We start from the raw sequence: 15,065 nt of genomic DNA on the forward strand, positions 1-15,065 counted from the left end.
TGGGGTGCAGGAATCACATCAGGACCCAGGTCCCATGCCAGGATGTATCAGTGCTGGGACACAGGGATGACAGCAGGACCCAGGTCCCATCAGTGCTGGGACACAGGGAGCAGGATGCAGGCACCCACAGCAGGATGCACAGAGCTGCTCTGGGATGCAGGAACTGGGCCAGGATGTGGGTACCAGTACTGGGATGTGAGTGCCAATACTGGGATGTAGATACCACACTGGGAAGCAGGTATCACTCCAGGAGGCAGTTCCATATAGGGGTGTGGATACCCATACTGGGATGCAGGTTCCCATACAGGGATGCAGATTCCCATACTGGGATGCAGATTCCCATACTGGGATGCAGGTTCCCATACTGGGATGCAGGTTCCCATACTGGGATGCAGATTCCCATACTGGGATGCAGGTTCCTGTACCGGGATGTAGATTCCCATACTGGGATGCAGATTCCCGTACCAGGATGCAGGTTCCCATACAGGGATGCAGGTCCCCGTACCGGGATGCAGGTCCCCATACCGGGATGCAGGTTCCTGTACCGGGATGCAGGTCCCCATACCGGGATGCAGATTCCCATACCGGGATGCAGGTTCCCATACTGGGATGCAGATTCCCATACTGGGATGCAGATTCCTGTACCGGGATGCAGGTTCCCATACTGGGATGCAGATTCCCGTACCGGGATGCAGGTTCCCATACTGGGATGCAGATTCCCATACCGGGATGCAGGTTCCCATACTGGGATGCAGGTCCCCATACCGGGATGCAGGTTCCCGTACCGGGATGCCCGCAGCCGTACCGGGATGCCGGCACTATCCCAGGCTGTGATCGCGGCTGTGGGCTCTCTGCCCGTGCCGTGGGCCGTGTCCCGGCGCTGCCGGCGGGGCGGGGCGGGGCGGGGCGGGTCCCGGTTCCCCGCGCGGTGGCGGCGGCGGCGGCGGGGGGTGCGGGGAGGGGGGGGCGCTGCGCCGCGCGCTGCGGCGGGGGCGGCTCCGCTCGGCTCCGCTCCCGCCCCCGCCGCCGCCGTCGCCCCGCTGCCATCGGCGGCTCCCGGCGCCGCCGCTCGCCGCTCGCTCCCGGGCCCGCCGCAACGCGGGGCTGGCGGGGAGAGCCGCCCCCGCCGCCGCCCCCGCCGCCCGCGCCGCTCCCCTGCCCGGCTCGCCGGCCCCGGGCGCGGGGGAGCGGCGGAGCCCTCAGCCCGCCGGGTGCATGGACAGGAGCTCCCTGCTGCAGCTCATCCAGGAGCAGGTGAGGCCGACCGGGGGGCAGCGGGCACCGGGCAGCGCTCGGGGGGGGCCGCCGGGCAGCGGCCATCGCCAGCGGGGCGGGGGTGCCCGCACGCTCCGGGCACGGCTGGCGCGCAGCGGGCACCGCTGCCCACCCAGGGCGGCCACCGCGGCCGTGCCACCCCCGGCAGCGTCCCTCGGTGCCCCTCGTCACCGCCCCGGGGACCCCCCCGCCCTGTGCCGCCGAGAACGCGCGGCTCATCTCACTTGTGGCCTCTCCCTCCGGCAGCGCCGGGTCCGATCCTGCCCGGGGCGCCCTCAAGGACGAGGGGTGCTGGGCACGGAGCCCCAGCGCGGCCGGCGGGCTCTGGGTGCCGGATGGAGCCCCGGGGGTGCCTGGGCTCGGTCCCGCGGGCGAGGCGGGGGTCTGCGCCCACCCCCGTGACCTGATTGCGGGATGAGGCCGGGGAGCATCAGCGCTGCGCGGCGCGGGGCTCCGCTCGCCGCTCGGTGCGGCCTCGAGGGGGTTCCACCCGCGGCGCCCCGGCCCCCACCAGCCCCCCCTGAGCTCCATCGCCTCGTCCCTCCATCCCCACCCAGCCCTGGCCCAGCTGGCGGCTCTCCCTTGGGCACGGGGCAGGAATTTCCTGGGGGGCAGGAAAATGAACTGATCCCCACTCGCCCCCCGCTGTTTCTGTGACCTTGGCTGAGTCCCCCAGCCCGGGAGCCGCGGTGCTGTCCCCCGTGTCACCCCCTCGGGCACAGGGACTCCATGTGAGCCCGAGCTCCTCGGGAACGAGCAGCCTCATCCCCGGAATGAGCGGTGCTGGGAGGGCCGGGGGCTGGGGATTGGGCCCTCTAGGGGGGCGTAGGGTGCCAGTGAGGTTGGGGTAGGGGGAGATGCACCCCAAAAGCAGAAAGGGGCTCCCAGGCTGCTGACAGGGCTCTTGGTGCTCCTGGGGCCGGGGCCTCAGCATGTGCCAGCGTGGGGACAGCGTGTGCCAGGTCCCGGCATGACACACACACACACACACGTGGAGCCTGTGGGGTGACAGCCGTGGGGCTGGGGCACAGGTAACACCAGGGTGCCCCATGGCTGGGGCTGCTCCCATGGGCTGGTGGCTCCTGAGAGGTTGAAGATGCTCCCTGCACCCCTCATCCCATCCTGTACCCTCATCCCACCCTGCTCCCTCATCCCACCCTGCATCCTCATCCCACCCTGCACCCCGCTCCGGGCAGCCAAAGCCCTTGGTAAAGAGGCTGTGGCTGTTTCCTGCCGGGGGAACAGGGAGGGACAGGGTCCCCACCCGGTGGGGACACGATCCCATGTCCCAGGCGCTCAATTCCTGCCCATCCCACGAGGATCAGGCTCCTCTCCCGCATTTCCCTCCGTGCAGGAGCAAGGAGCGAACCCCACACGAGCTCAGGGTGACTGCAGGGGCTGTGCTCTGGCCGTGGGTGCCCCCTCCCCATCTGCGCCCTCCTGTGCCACCCCGGGTCCCTGTCCCCATGAGCGGTCCGGTCTCGGGCACCCCGTGGGGCGCTGGGTGCCCGTGGGCGCTGTCCCCAGAGGGCTCGGGGTGCCCAGCCCGCTCCGGGACCCCCAGGATGGCACAGGGTGCCCCGGGCAGGGCGCGGTGGATCCAGCGGCAAGGGCGGCGGGAGGAGCGGGAGGAGGAGGAGGAGGAGGAGGAGAGGAGGAGGAGGAGGAGGAGGCTGGTGCCAGGGCTGCGCGTGTGTTTAGCTTGGTGGCTTCCTGGCTGGCAGGCTGCTGGCGGCGAGAAATAACTGAGTGGGAGAGTGTTGGCTGCTCCGCGGGGAGACGGGGACAGCGGCACGGCACGGGCAGCAGCGGGGCACAGGGGGGCACGGCACAGGGCACGGGGCACGGCCCGGGGCACAGGGCACCTCTCGGGGCACGGGCAGCAGCGGGGCACAGGGCACCTCTAGGGGCACAGCACAGGGCACAGGGCACCTCTCGGGGTACGGGCAGCAGCGTGGCACAGGGCATGGGGCACGGCCCGGGGCACGGGGCACCTCTCGGGGCATGGCACAGGGTACAGGGCACCTCTTGGGGCACAGCGCAGGGCACAGGGCGCCTCTCGGGGCACGGCCCGGGGTGGCTGGGGGCTGCGGTGTCCCCCGCAGAGGCAGGGACAGGAGCCATGGAGCCAGGGGCAGCGGGAGGTGTTCCCAGGCGAGCAGGGAGGCACAGCCACGGCGCCCCGGTGATGCTCGGTGCCGTGCCCGCAGCTGGACCCAGAGAACACCGGCTTCATCGGCGTGGAGACCTTCGCCAGCCTGGTGCACAGCCATGAGCTGCCCCTGGACCCCGCCAAGCTCGACATGCTGGTGGCCCTGGCACAGGGCAACGACGAGGGCCAGGTCTGCTACCAGGAGCTGGTAGACCTGGTCAGTGCCGGGCGGGGATGGGCACGGGGCGGGTGCCAGCCCGGGGAGGGGGCGGGCAGCGGCCGTGGCCGGGATCTCCCCTGGCGGGGGTGGCACCGCGGCCTCGGGGTGGCTGCTCCGGGCTGTGGCACCGGGGGTGGCACCGGGGGGTGGTCCCGGGCCGGGGGTCCCGAGCTGCCCCCGGGCACGGCCTCTCCCCGCAGATCAGCAGCAAGCGCTCCAGCAGCTTCAAGCGCGCCATCGCCAACGGGCAGCGAGCCCTGCCCCGCGATGTCCTGCTGGACGAGACCGGCCTCGGCATCTACAAACGCTTCGTCCGCTACGTGGCCTACGAGATCCTGCCCTGCGAGATGGACCGGCGCTGGTACTTCTACCAACACCGCACCTGCCCCCCGCCCGTGTTCATGGCCGCCGTCACCCTCACCCAGGTGCGGGCACGGGGCGGCCCCGCCGGTCCCGGCTGGAGAGCTCGGCAGGGATCGGACTCGGGGAGGGCAGGGGGTGAGCCTGGCTGGGAGCTCCTCTGCACACAGAGCTGGTGTGAAGGGATCTGTGACCCTGGCTGGGAGCTCCTGTGCACACAGAGCTGGCATGAAGGGATCTGTGAGCCTGGCTGGGAGCTCCTGTGCACACAGAGCTGATGTGAAGGGATCTGTGAGCCTGGCTGGGAGCTCCTGTGCACACAGAGCTGGCATGAAGGGATCTGTGAGCCTGGCTGGGAGCTCCTGTGCACACAGAGCTGGTGTGAAGGGATCTGTGAGCCTGGCTGGGAGCTCCTGTGCACACAGAGCTGGCATGAAGGGATCTGTGAGCCTGGCTGGGAGCTCCTGTGCACACAGAGCTGGCGTGAAGGGATCTGTGACCCTGTGTGACCCTGGGTGTGACATCTCTGTGCCCACATGTGTGGCTCAGACCTGGGGCAGTGGGGCTGGGTGGTCCCAGTTGTGCTGTTCTGGTGCCCACAGAGGGGCTCAGATATGGGGTGAGGGGTTGGGTGACCCCCGTGGTGATGTCCTGGTGTCCACGGTGGTGCTGAGATCCCGGACAGAGGGGATGGGTGACCCCAGTTGTGATGTCCTTGTGCCCATGGATGGGACCCGTGGATGGGACCCAGGGAGGGGCTCAGATCCAGGGCAGAAGGGATGGGTGACCCCAGCTGCGATGTCCAGGTGCCTTTGAGGGACTCACACCTGGGGTGAAGGGATGGAGGACCCTGTTTGTGATGTCCTTGTGCCCACAGGTGTGACCCACGCCCAGGGCAGTGGGGATGGGTGACCCTGGTGCCTGTGTGGGGCTCAGATGTGGGGTGCAGGGGGGTGACAAGCACGGGGTTTGTCACAGATCATCGTGTTCCTGTGCTACGGGGCCCGGCTGAACAAGTGGGTGCTGCAGACCTACCACCCCGAGTACATGAAGAGCCCCCTGGTCTATCACCCCGGGCACCGGGCGCGCGCCTGGCGCTTCCTCACCTACATGTTCATGCACGTGGGGTAGGTCCTGCCGGGGGGGACAGGGGGACACCCCCGGGGCTGCACAGGCTGAGCCCCCCTGTCCCCTCCTGTGCCTGGGCAGGCTGGAGCAGCTGGGGTTCAACGCCCTCCTGCAGCTGATGATCGGGGTGCCCCTGGAGATGGTGCACGGCATCCTGCGCATCAGCTTCCTCTACCTGGCCGGGGTCCTGGCAGGTGGGTGCTGCCCTGGGGGGGACTGTCCCCATCCCACAGTCCATCCCTGTCACCAGCCCGGGGAGGGCACGGGGAGGGGCACTCTGAGTTTGGTGGGGCCGCTGGGCTCTGCTGGCAGTGCCAGCGTCACTTGGCCGGGGGCTGGGGGGCAATGCAGGCTGTAATTAATTAATGTAGACAATAATTAATTAATGCTGTGAGCCCTGTCTGTGCCCCCAGGCTCCCTCACCGTCTCCATCACGGACATGAGGGCCCCCCTGGTCGGGGGCTCGGGGGGGGTCTACGCCCTCTGCTCTGCTCACCTCGCCAACGTCGTCATGGTCAGCCAGGGGACAAGGGGACACGGGGGGCACAGGGGTGGATGGCTTTGTAGGGTGGGCAGCATGCTGGGGGATGCCGTGGGGTGACAACGGGCATGGGGGCTGTCTGCAGGTTGGGCAGGGTGGTGGGACACTATTAGGGGGGATGCCATGGGGTGGCTGGCACTGTGGGGTGGGCAGCAGTGGTGGGGGGATGCTCTGGGTGGCATTAGGGGTGGCATTAGGGGTGGCACTGTCACAGGGGGACATCATGGGTGACATCATGGGGTGGGTGTGGGTGGGGAGGAGCTGGGGCCTGGGGGGGCTCCATGGAGCACTCCAGGGTCTCTGGCAGAAGCCCCCACCTCAGTGCTGGAGCATCACTGGTGCCAGCTCATCATCCATCCACCCATCCATCCACCCATCCATCCATCCATCCATCATCCATCCATCATCCATCCATCCACCCATCCATCCATCCATCCATCCATCCATCCATCCATCATCCATCCATCCATCATCCATCCATCATCCATCCATCCACCCATCCATCCATCCATCCATCCATCCATCATCCATCCATCCCCCATCCATCCATCCATCCATCCATCCATCCATCCATCCATCCATCCATCCATCCATCCCCCATCCATCCCCCATCCATCCATCCATCCATCCATCCATCCCCCATCCATCCATCCATGCATCCCTCCATCCCTCCATCCCTCCCCATCCCTCTCTCCCTCCATTCCCGCAGAACTGGGCCGGGATGCGCTGTCCCTACAAGCTGCTGCGGATGGTGCTGGCGCTGGTGTGCAGTGAGTACCGCCCCCCGTTCCCCCGGCCGCGCTGTCCCGCCGCGGGCTCAGCCGCTGCCCTGTCCCGCAGTGAGCTCCGAGGTCGGTCGCGCCGTCTGGCTCCGCTTCTCTCCGCCGCTGCCGGCCTCGGGCCCCCAGCCCAGCTTCATGGCGCACCTGGCGGGGGCCATCGTGGGCATCAGCATGGGGCTGACCATCCTGCGCAGCTACGAGGAGAGCCTGCAGGACCAGTGCGGCTGGTGGGTGCTGCTGCTGTCCTACGGCACCTTCCTGCTCTTCGCCGTCTTCTGGAACATCTTCGCCTACGACCTGCTGGGGGCACAGATCCCCCCCCCGCCCTAGCCCGCCGCCCCCCGCCCCAACCCCGCGGCTGATTCGGTTTCCGAGCCCCCGGTGGAGGGGCTGGGGGGGTCCCCGCGCGCGACATGGGGACAGGCCACCCCCCGCCCGCCTGTCCCCTCGGTGCTAGCGATCGCGCCGCCCCCCGCCCCGGGCTGCGCCCCGCGATGTCCCCTGCCGCCCCCCCGCCCTAGCCCCGTCCTCAAAGGAGCTTCAGCCCTGCCCCGGCACCGCCAACGCCCCCGGGGTGCCCGCAGGGCTCGGAACGCGCCCCTCGGGAGGGAGCCGGGCCAGCGGGACCCCCCCGGCTCCCGGACCCCCCTTCCCAGGGTGGGGGCCGCTTGTTGCCCCCTAGGACCTGCACTTTCACACCAAGGACTGGTGCCAAAAGAGGAGCGATTTATTTTTCTATGCCAAAATAAATATAAATAAAAGAAAGAGGAATTTAACAAGAAGAAGGATATGGGGAGAGCCCGGCAGGAACCAGCTGAGACCGGCACGACTCGTTTTGGCGGTGCCCTCGGCGGCACAGCCCCCCCGCCCCGCCCCGGCCCTCGCCGCCCTCCCGGGACAGGGGCTGGCCCCGGGATGGGGGCGCGGGGGGTCCCCGCTCTAACCCCCCCCAGACCTTTTTGGAGTATAAATAAATATTTTGCACACTGCGGGCTCGTGTCTCTGTCGGGGGAGGGGGTTTTGGGGTGCCCCCGTCCCTGATGGAGGCAGTGCGGGTGCCGGGGCTGGCTGGCCCGGGGGCGGGCGGGGGCACAGCCGGGCTCGGGGCTTACTGGAGCAGAAAACTCCGGGATCAGTGGAGCGGCACCCGGCCGAGCCCCCGGGGCTGGCAGCGCGGGGGGCACCGGGGTACGGGGGGTGGGCACGGAGACACCCCGGGCCCGCCCCGCCCTGCCCGCTGCACGCACCAGCGCCGGCTGCAGGCACCGAGCCCCCCTCACACCCCGCACCCCCATTCACCGCCACCCCTCAGCTCGCCCCCCACCCCCATCAGCTCCACGGCCTCTCCTCCCTGGCCTCTCACACCCCCAACACCCCTTTGCACCCCTGGCCCCTCCAGCCGGGCCCCTCACCCATCCTCCTGTGTGCCCTGCTCCCACCAAACCCCGTTTGACCCCATAAACCGCCCCCCAATCCCTCCCTCCATCCATCCATCCATCCATCCATCCATCCATCCATCCATCCATCCATCCGTTCAACCTCATAAACCACACTCTGGCCACGCCCACTCGCTACTGACCACGCCCCTACCGTCCTCTGCCTCTCAGCCCCGCCCCCTTTCCAGACGCGCCCCGTACCAACCCCTGCCCGACAGACCACGCCCCCAAAATCTAGCCCCGCCCCTTATTCCATCAACCCCGCCTTCCGCTCGGCATCCCGTTCCTGCCCGGAGGCCCCGCCCCCTCCCCACAAGCCCCGCCCCCTCCAGCCCTGCCCCAGCCCCCGCCCCCAGCCCCCGCCCCTGTCGCGCGCCCCGCCCCGCCCCGGAAGCGGCGCTGTCGCAGTGCGCGGCCGGAGCGGCGGAGCCGGAGCCGCCGGGGCCGCCCGAGCCAGCGGAGCCGCGGCTCCAGCGCCGGCCCGGGCCGCGCCATGAAGGGCAAGGAGGAGCGCGAGGGCGGCGCGGCGGGGCCCGGCGCGGCGGGGCCGGGAGCGGGGGGCGCGGGCGGCGGCAGCCCCGAGAAGAGCCACAGCGCGCAGGAGCACAAGGAGCAGGGGAACCGGCTCTTCGGCGGCCGCAAGTACCCCGAGGCCGCCGCCTGCTATGGCCGCGCCATCGTGAGTCCCAGCGGCCCGAGCGGGAGCCGCCTCCGGGACGGGAGCACCGGGGAGGGGACACCCGCACTGCCGTCCCCAGGGGCCCGGCCTGGGCACCCCGGGACGCGACTCCCCGGGGACGGGACACAGCGACCTCCCCCTGGCCTCGATGGCCCAGGCTGGAACCTCCCCCTCGGCCTGGACACCCTTCCGAGCTGGCCTGGCCAACCCTGGGGTGGGGTCCCCAGGGAAGGGACATCCCCGCCACACACCGGGCCTTGACGCCCGCACGATGGGCCTTCCCCCAGGCTGGACATGTCCCGAGCCCTGGCCTGGGTATCACCAGGGTGGAACCTCCTTGGGCTGGGCACTGTTCTTCCTCAGGGCCTGGTCAAGATGCCCCTGAGATGGGACCCTTTTAATCTGGACACTGTTCCCCCACTGGGCCTGGCTCCTCCTGGGAGAAGCAGACACAGCTCTGGGCCTGATTCACCCCCCCGGGCCTGGACTGCCACCCCTAGGCCTGCCCCAGGCACCCCCCGGCCCTGCCCTCTCTCAAGCCCATCCTGCCCCCCACCCAACTCCAAGCCCTGCACCCCCCCCCCCCCCCGAGTTTCCCCCAAGCCCTGCACTGTCCCTGGGCTGTGCTGGGTAGGGCAGAGCCACCCTGGGACAGTCGGGGTGCCAGGGGGACAGTCCCCTCTGGGGGCAGGGACAAGGGTTGCCCTATGGGGACTGGCCCCAGCCTGTCCCCAATCCATGGCAGCACCTCCCCATGGGGTGCACGCCCTGGCTGGCACTGCTGGCCCTCCCTGCCCAGGGTGACAGCGCCGTGCCTCTGGCTCACCGAGTCACCCGGCTGTCACCCAGCCCGTCCTGGCCCTGCCACCGCCACCAACATGGGCCTATCCCCGCAGAACCGGAACCCCTTGGTGGCCGTGTACTACACCAACCGGGCCCTGTGCTACCTGAAGATGCAGCAGCACGACAAGGCACTGGCCGACTGCAAGCGGGCGCTGGAGCTGGACGGGCAGTCGGTGAAGGCTCACTTCTTCCTGGGCCAGTGCCAGATGGAGATGGAAAACTACGACGAGGCCATCGCCAACCTGCAGAGAGGTGAGCGGGCACGCTGCCACTGTCCCCTGTTTCTGTCTGTCTGCTGGGAAAGGGCCAGGGAGGGTGACAGGGACGCTGCTGTTGGTGCTGAGGTGCCCTTTCTCTCCTCAGCCTACAACCTGGCCAAGGAGCAGCGGCTGAATTTCGGGGACGACATCCCCAGTGCGCTGCGCATCGCCAAGAAGAAACGCTGGAACAGCATCGAGGAGAAGCGCATCAACCAGGAGAACGAGCTGCACTCCCACCTGACCAAGCTGATCGTGGCCGAGAAGGAGAGGTACCAGGGCTCCTGGAGAGGCTTTTTTGAGCACCACCAGGCTGTGTGTGAGGTGTCCCTGCAGCAGGGAAGGGAGTGACAATGTTCCCCATCCTGCTGATCTCCCGCTCTGTCCTAGGGAGCTGGCGGAGTGCCGAAAGACTCAGCAGGAGGAGAACACAGACGAGAGCCGGAGCCGTGTTCAGCTGGCCAGCATCGAGGCCAAACACGTGAGTGGGGGGCTGGGGCTTCCTCATCCCATCCCCATCCCCATCCTCATGCTCTGCTGCCACCAGGGAAGCTGCAGGGCTGTAGCTGTGCAGGTGAAAGCTGGGAGACCTTGGGACACAGCACAGTAGCCTTCATTCTGTAGCTCGAGCCACCACTGCAGGGCTGTTGTGTCCCCCCATGATGGCTTCCCCTGCTCTGTCACCTCTTGTCCCAGCCTGGCAGCAGTGACACCTGCTGTGCCTATTGTTCCCTGAGGAAATATAAGTGCCTCTCGACCTCATGTGGGTCTGGGTGCTGGGGACTAATCCCAGATAAAAATAGGCCCACAGAGGAAAGGTTATTTGTAAGCTGGATCACTCCTGCCAGGTTCAGCCAGGAGCTGCACAGGCAGAGGGGCCACCAAGGACCAGCCCCAACACCCATGGTGGGGACTTTGGGGCCCTCCCTGGGGCCCTGTAGCCCTTGCACAGTGGGGACCCCTTGTCCTCAAGGGCTTCTCTTTCAGGACAAATACCTGGCAGACATGGACGAGCTCTTCTCCCAAGTGGATGAGAAGAGGAAGGTGAGTGTGGCTGAGCCTGTGCTCCTGTAAACCTGCTGTGCACCCTGCTCCCTGCTCTGATCCAGCACCACCTCCCAGCCCACTTTCCTGACCCAGCTATGCCTCTCTCGAGCCAGAAGCGGGACATCCCTGACTACCTGTGTGGGAAGATCAGTTTTGAGCTGATGAGAGAGCCCTGCATCACGCCCAGTGGGATCACCTATGACAGGAAGGACATTGAGGAGCATCTCCAGGTACCACCGGGCCAGGGGCAGGGGGCTTTCCCAGGACCTTGCCTGGGTGGGAAGGCATCTTTTTGCTTAACTCAGGGCTCTGCAGGCTCCCTGGGTTTGCTCCCAGTTACCTGCCCGGGCAGCTCCTTGTGGAGCAGGCGCTGCCGGGCCCTGCCCAAAGCGGAGGCGGCTCTTGGCAGGGGTCTCACACCTCGGCCTGCCCTCATCCTGCTGGGAGGCACCTCGCAGGGGCTCTCCCCTTGCCACGGGCAGGTGCCCGGCTGCTGGGGCAGATGCCACACGGCGCTGGCCTCACGGCCACCCGCGCCCCGGGGCCGAGCCCGGGCACGTGGAGTAACCGGTTCCACCGCGCCTCCTCCTCCTCCCCTGCAGCGCGTGGGGCATTTCGACCCGGTGACGCGGAGCCCCCTGACCCAGGACCAGCTGATCCCCAACCTCGCCATGAAGGAGGTGATAGACGCGTTCATCTCGGAGAACGGCTGGGTGGAGGATTACTGAGGGACCGGGGCCGCCCGGTGCCCTGGCACAGCCGGCTCTCCCCGGGCTGGCACCGTGCCTTACTCGCTCTCCGGCTGTCCCTGCTCTGCCCCGGCTGCCCCGGGCCTGGCGCTGGGCGAGGGCACGTCACCATGTCCCCTTCCCGAGGAGCCGCAGCGGCTGGGCGGGCACCATGGCTCCCCGGCTCCCCTGTCCCGCTCCAGGAGCTGCCCGGGGGTTGGAATGCTGGCTCCTCGGCAGTGGCCTCACCACCATGTCTGTCACCCCCTCAGCCAGGGCAGCCACAGTCCCCACAGAGCACGTCCCGCTCCAGGGATTGCCACAGGGGCTCGCCGGGATGAGCACCTGGAGCCCCGTCCTTCCCTATGTTTAGAGTTGTTTCCTCCTCCTTCCACCTCCTGCCTGGCCAGGGTTGGGTCCTCTTCCCAGTAAACAGCCACTTACCGGGATGCTGCTGCACCCTCTGGCTTTTCCTGGGAAACAACTGCCCCAGGGCTGGAAGGGGCTGGTTCCCACCTCCCCTTCCCCACTGGGACTGTGGTTCCCTAAGAACAACCACCTAGGTTAAAGTTTTTCTTCCTTTTAATGAAATCCTTTAAAAACCCCACAAAAAATAACCAACAGATTTTCATCCAACTGAGATTCCAGCGTTTCGGTCGGCCGATGGCCTGCCTGGCTTTTGAGTGCCCTCTGGAAGTTTGCCAATGTCCATTAAAACAAAATATATATAAAAAGAATAAAAAAAATTCAGCAATAAACGTGGAAAAGGATCTGGAGTGGTTCACAGCAGCCATTTCTGGGGATATCCCGGCTGGGGAATCGGTGCGATCCCATGGGGACCAGGTTTGCTCCAGGGATGTAGCAACACACAGTGTGCTTCAGTAGAACAACTTTAATCCGAGGGGGAGGGCAAAGATCAGTAAAAACCAGAACTTTCTCAGGCAGTTGGTCCCAATGCCAGTGTCCTGTCCCTGAGGGTGGCAGGAGCTGGAGCTCCTGGCCTGGCTGCCACGGTGGTGACGTGTCCTCGTCCCTGCCAGCCCTAGCCCAGGAAGGTGGAGATGAAGACGCTGGTGTCCAGGTTGAGTGTGGCGTGCCACCAGCGGTCAGGGAAGTACAGCACCTGCAAGGGACACCAGTGGGGTCCAACGGCTCTGGCTGGGGAGCCTGGGGTGCCCTCAGCCCTGCCTCACCTCCCCAGGGCGCAGGGTGCACTCCAGCGGGCGCTGGGCCGGGGGCAGTGTGGGGTAGGTGTGCTGGAGCCAGGCCAGCGTCGTCTCGTTGGGGTGGAAGTGCGGGGTTTGATCCGGCGCGTACAGAAACCAGCGCTGGAAAACACCGCGGGCACAATTCCCAATTCCCCTCCCAGTTCCCCTCGGGCTCGGGGACACCTGGGAGGGGCGTGTTCCTCTGCCCCCTCCCCGCATCCTTCCTTCCGCTAGGGCTCAGCTCTCACCTTCCTGCCGAAAATCACCTCGGAGAAACCAGGGCCGTGCCAGTGGAAGGGAACGCCAGAGCCTGAGCCTGGTGGGAGCGGAGGGGTGGTGCTGGGGAGAGCCCCCAAACCCGGCCCAATCCTGTCCCAACCCCGTCCCAGTCCCATCCCAATACCGCCCCAATCCCATCCCAATCCCGCCCCAATCCCATCCCAATCCCGTCTCACTCCCGTCCCAACCCTATCCCAACCCCGTCCCAACCCTATCCCAGCCCCATCCCAATCCCGTCCCAGTCCCACCTGCGATCCCAAAGCTGTAGGCGGGGCTGGTGCCCGGGATGCGGAAGGGAGGGGGCACGTAGTGCTGGAAGAGGGGGCCCCACTCGGTGAAGTTGTTGTCCCCGAAGAAGTAGAGGGTGTCTGGGGGGACAGGGGAGCTGAGCCCGGCAGGGGAGGGGGCTGCGGGGGACGGGAGGGGGCTACCCACTGCTGGGCACCGCCCATTGCTGGGCATTACCCACCCACTGCTGGGCACCACCCATGGCTGGGCACTACCCACCCACTGCTGGGCATTACCCACCCACCCCTGGGCATTACCCACCCACCGCTGGGCATCACCCACCCACTGCTGGGCACCGCCCATTGCTGGGCATTACCCACCCACTGCTGGGCACCACCCATGGCTGGGCACTACCCACCCACCGCTGGGCATTACCCACCCACTGCTGGGCACTACCCACCCACCGCTGGGCACCACCCACCCACTGCTGGGCACTACCCACCCACCCCTGGGCACTACCCACCGCTGCCCAGCCGGCCCGGGTCCTGCGGCTTCAGCAGGTGCTCCACGTACTCCTGGAACGGCACATCCACTGCGGGAACGGGAGGGATGAGCGGGGAACGGGAGGGATGAACGGGGGAACGGGAGGGATGAGCGGGGGAACGGGAGGGATGAACGGGGAACAGGAGGGATGAGCGGGAGGGATGAGCGGGGAACGGGAGGATGAGCGGGGAAGGGGAGGGATGAACGGGGAACGGGAGGGATGAGCGGGGAACGGGAGGGATGAGCGGGGAACGGGAGGGATGAGCGGGGAACGGGAGGATGAGCAGGGAACGGGAGGAATGAGCGGGGGAACGGGGAACGGGAAGGATGAACGGGGAACGGAGGGAGGAGCGCGGAACGGGAGGGATGAGCGGGGAACGGGAGGGATGAGCGGGGAACGGGAGGGATGAACGGGGAAACGGGAGGAATGAGCGCGGAACGGGAGGGATGAGCGGGAGCAGCCCCGCGGGCGGGCATCGCGCTCACCTTTGCGGTACGAGTAGGTGTTGGCCGTGCTGAGCCGCACCGGGAAGGGCCCGAAGGCCGCCAGCAGCTTCTCCCGGGTGCAGAGGGCTCGGAAGGCCTGGGGATGGAGCGCGGGGAGCCGGGATGCTGCCGCCGCTCCCGGGGCACCGGGAGGCGCGTCCCACCCCTGTCCCCTCGCTGCACTCACCGAGTTGTCCGTGACCCCACCGAGGATCACCGGCCGGGAGAAGGCGAACCTGGGGGCGGCATCCAGCGGGGTCCCGCACGGGCGGAGCACGGGGACCGGCACTGAGCCATCTCGGGACACCGGGACCGGCCCCGACCCACCCCGGGGCATCGGGACTGGCTCCAAACCACCCCCGGGGCACCGGGGTCCGTCCTGATCACATTCCCCCAGGTTCTCCCCCGGGACTCCCGGCTCTGCCCCCCCAGTTCCCCCCGCCGCTCCCCGTTAGCCCGCCCGGTACACCGGAACTGCCCCCCGGCCCCCTGTCTCAGCGCCGGGACCGTGCCGGCTCCCCCGTACCGCTGCAGGAAGAGAGAATAGGTGAGGGAGGCATCGGCTCGTTCCACGGTGCAGCGTGGTTCCTCCGGCACCGCGCCCGCCAGCCTGCAACGGGAGACTCCGCTCGGCGCCGGCACCAGGACCGGCACAGGGGCCGGTCCCGGGGCAGCCCCTGCCCTTACCAGCCGCCGCCCGGAGGGTCGGTGCAGGCGCCGGGCCGGACCCAGCCCAGCGGCAGCAGCAGCAGCGGCAACAGCCGCGCCGCCGCCGCCATGGGGACCGGCACCGGAGACACCGGGAACTACAATTCCCGGCATGCACCGCGAACACACGGTGGACGTGATCATTGGTTCGGCGCCTCGCTACGG

At 67.7% G+C, this 15,065-nt stretch overlaps 3 protein-coding genes across 4 annotated transcripts; 2 read left to right on the forward strand and 1 right to left on the reverse strand.

Annotated features, from left to right (window-relative positions):
• Nucleotides 1–1,007: 1,007 nt before the first annotated feature.
• RHBDL1 (rhomboid like 1) lies at nucleotides 1,008–7,447 on the forward strand. The gene is made up of 8 exons (XM_054643854.2): nucleotides 1,008–1,254; nucleotides 3,486–3,644; nucleotides 3,848–4,072; nucleotides 4,986–5,134; nucleotides 5,217–5,329; nucleotides 5,549–5,649; nucleotides 6,386–6,446; nucleotides 6,517–7,447. The coding sequence occupies exons 1-8, from the start codon at nucleotides 1,216–1,218 to the stop codon at nucleotides 6,786–6,788; spliced, it is 1,119 nt and encodes a 372-aa protein (XP_054499829.1). The 5' UTR covers nucleotides 1,008–1,215; the 3' UTR covers nucleotides 6,789–7,447.
• Nucleotides 7,448–8,259: 812 nt separating this feature from the next.
• STUB1 (STIP1 homology and U-box containing protein 1) lies at nucleotides 8,260–12,218 on the forward strand. Its single transcript, XM_054643858.2, has 7 exons — nucleotides 8,260–8,573; nucleotides 9,470–9,668; nucleotides 9,780–9,945; nucleotides 10,064–10,154; nucleotides 10,661–10,717; nucleotides 10,834–10,950; nucleotides 11,323–12,218. Exons 1-7 carry the CDS (start codon nucleotides 8,388–8,390, stop codon nucleotides 11,446–11,448), a joined length of 942 nt encoding a protein of 313 aa, XP_054499833.1. The 5' UTR covers nucleotides 8,260–8,387; the 3' UTR covers nucleotides 11,449–12,218.
• A 107-nt stretch (nucleotides 12,219–12,325) lies between these two features.
• JMJD8 (jumonji domain containing 8) lies at nucleotides 12,326–15,038 on the reverse strand. Of its 2 annotated transcripts, XM_054643865.2 has the most exons (9): nucleotides 14,880–15,038; nucleotides 14,719–14,802; nucleotides 14,380–14,428; nucleotides 14,193–14,289; nucleotides 13,687–13,755; nucleotides 13,184–13,303; nucleotides 12,905–12,972; nucleotides 12,642–12,776; nucleotides 12,326–12,571 (listed from the first exon to the last, which is right to left on the reverse strand). In XM_054643865.2, exons 1-9 carry the CDS (start codon nucleotides 14,969–14,971, stop codon nucleotides 12,491–12,493), a joined length of 795 nt encoding a protein of 264 aa, XP_054499840.2. In that variant the 5' UTR covers nucleotides 14,972–15,038; the 3' UTR covers nucleotides 12,326–12,490. The 2 variants fall into 2 exon arrangements, with proteins under 2 accessions (XP_054499840.2, XP_077042945.1); XM_077186830.1 differs by lacking the exon at nucleotides 13,184–13,303.
• Between the last annotated feature and the right edge of the window lie 27 nt (nucleotides 15,039–15,065).

This window comes from Agelaius phoeniceus, chromosome 16 (genome assembly GCF_051311805.1).
Source record: "Agelaius phoeniceus isolate bAgePho1 chromosome 16, bAgePho1.hap1, whole genome shotgun sequence".
Classification (NCBI taxonomy): domain Eukaryota; kingdom Metazoa; phylum Chordata; class Aves; order Passeriformes; family Icteridae; genus Agelaius; species Agelaius phoeniceus.

What these genes read in the sequence shown, in the direction of transcription:
- STUB1 (XM_054643858.2), top strand. Translation starts at nt 8,388, where the DNA reads ATGAAGGGCAAGGAGGAGCGCGAGGGCGGCGCGGCGGGGCCCGGCGCG. An exon ending in CCTGCTATGGCCGCGCCATC is followed by an intron (nt 8,574 to 9,469) that starts GTGAGTCCCAGC and finishes CTATCCCCGCAG; the next exon opens with AACCGGAACCCCTTGGTGGC. An exon ending in AAGTGGATGAGAAGAGGAAG is followed by an intron (nt 10,718 to 10,833) that starts GTGAGTGTGGCT and finishes CTCTCGAGCCAG; the next exon opens with AAGCGGGACATCCCTGACTA.
- RHBDL1 (XM_054643854.2), top strand. Translation starts at nt 1,216, where the DNA reads ATGGACAGGAGCTCCCTGCTGCAGCTCATCCAGGAGCAG. An exon ending in CCGCCGTCACCCTCACCCAG is followed by an intron (nt 4,073 to 4,985) that starts GTGCGGGCACGG and finishes GGTTTGTCACAG; the next exon opens with ATCATCGTGTTCCTGTGCTA. An exon ending in GGTGCTGGCGCTGGTGTGCA is followed by an intron (nt 6,447 to 6,516) that starts GTGAGTACCGCC and finishes CCTGTCCCGCAG; the next exon opens with TGAGCTCCGAGGTCGGTCGC.
- JMJD8 (XM_054643865.2), bottom strand. Translation starts at nt 14,971, where the DNA reads ATGGCGGCGGCGGCGCGGCTGTTGCCGCTGCTGCTGCTGCCGCTGGGC. An exon ending in GACCCTCCGGGCGGCGGCTG is followed by an intron (nt 14,803 to 14,879) that starts GTAAGGGCAGGG and finishes CTCCCGTTGCAG; the next exon opens with GCTGGCGGGCGCGGTGCCGG. An exon ending in CTACAGCTTTGGGATCGCAG is followed by an intron (nt 12,973 to 13,183) that starts GTGGGACTGGGA and finishes CGCTCCCACCAG; the next exon opens with GCTCAGGCTCTGGCGTTCCC.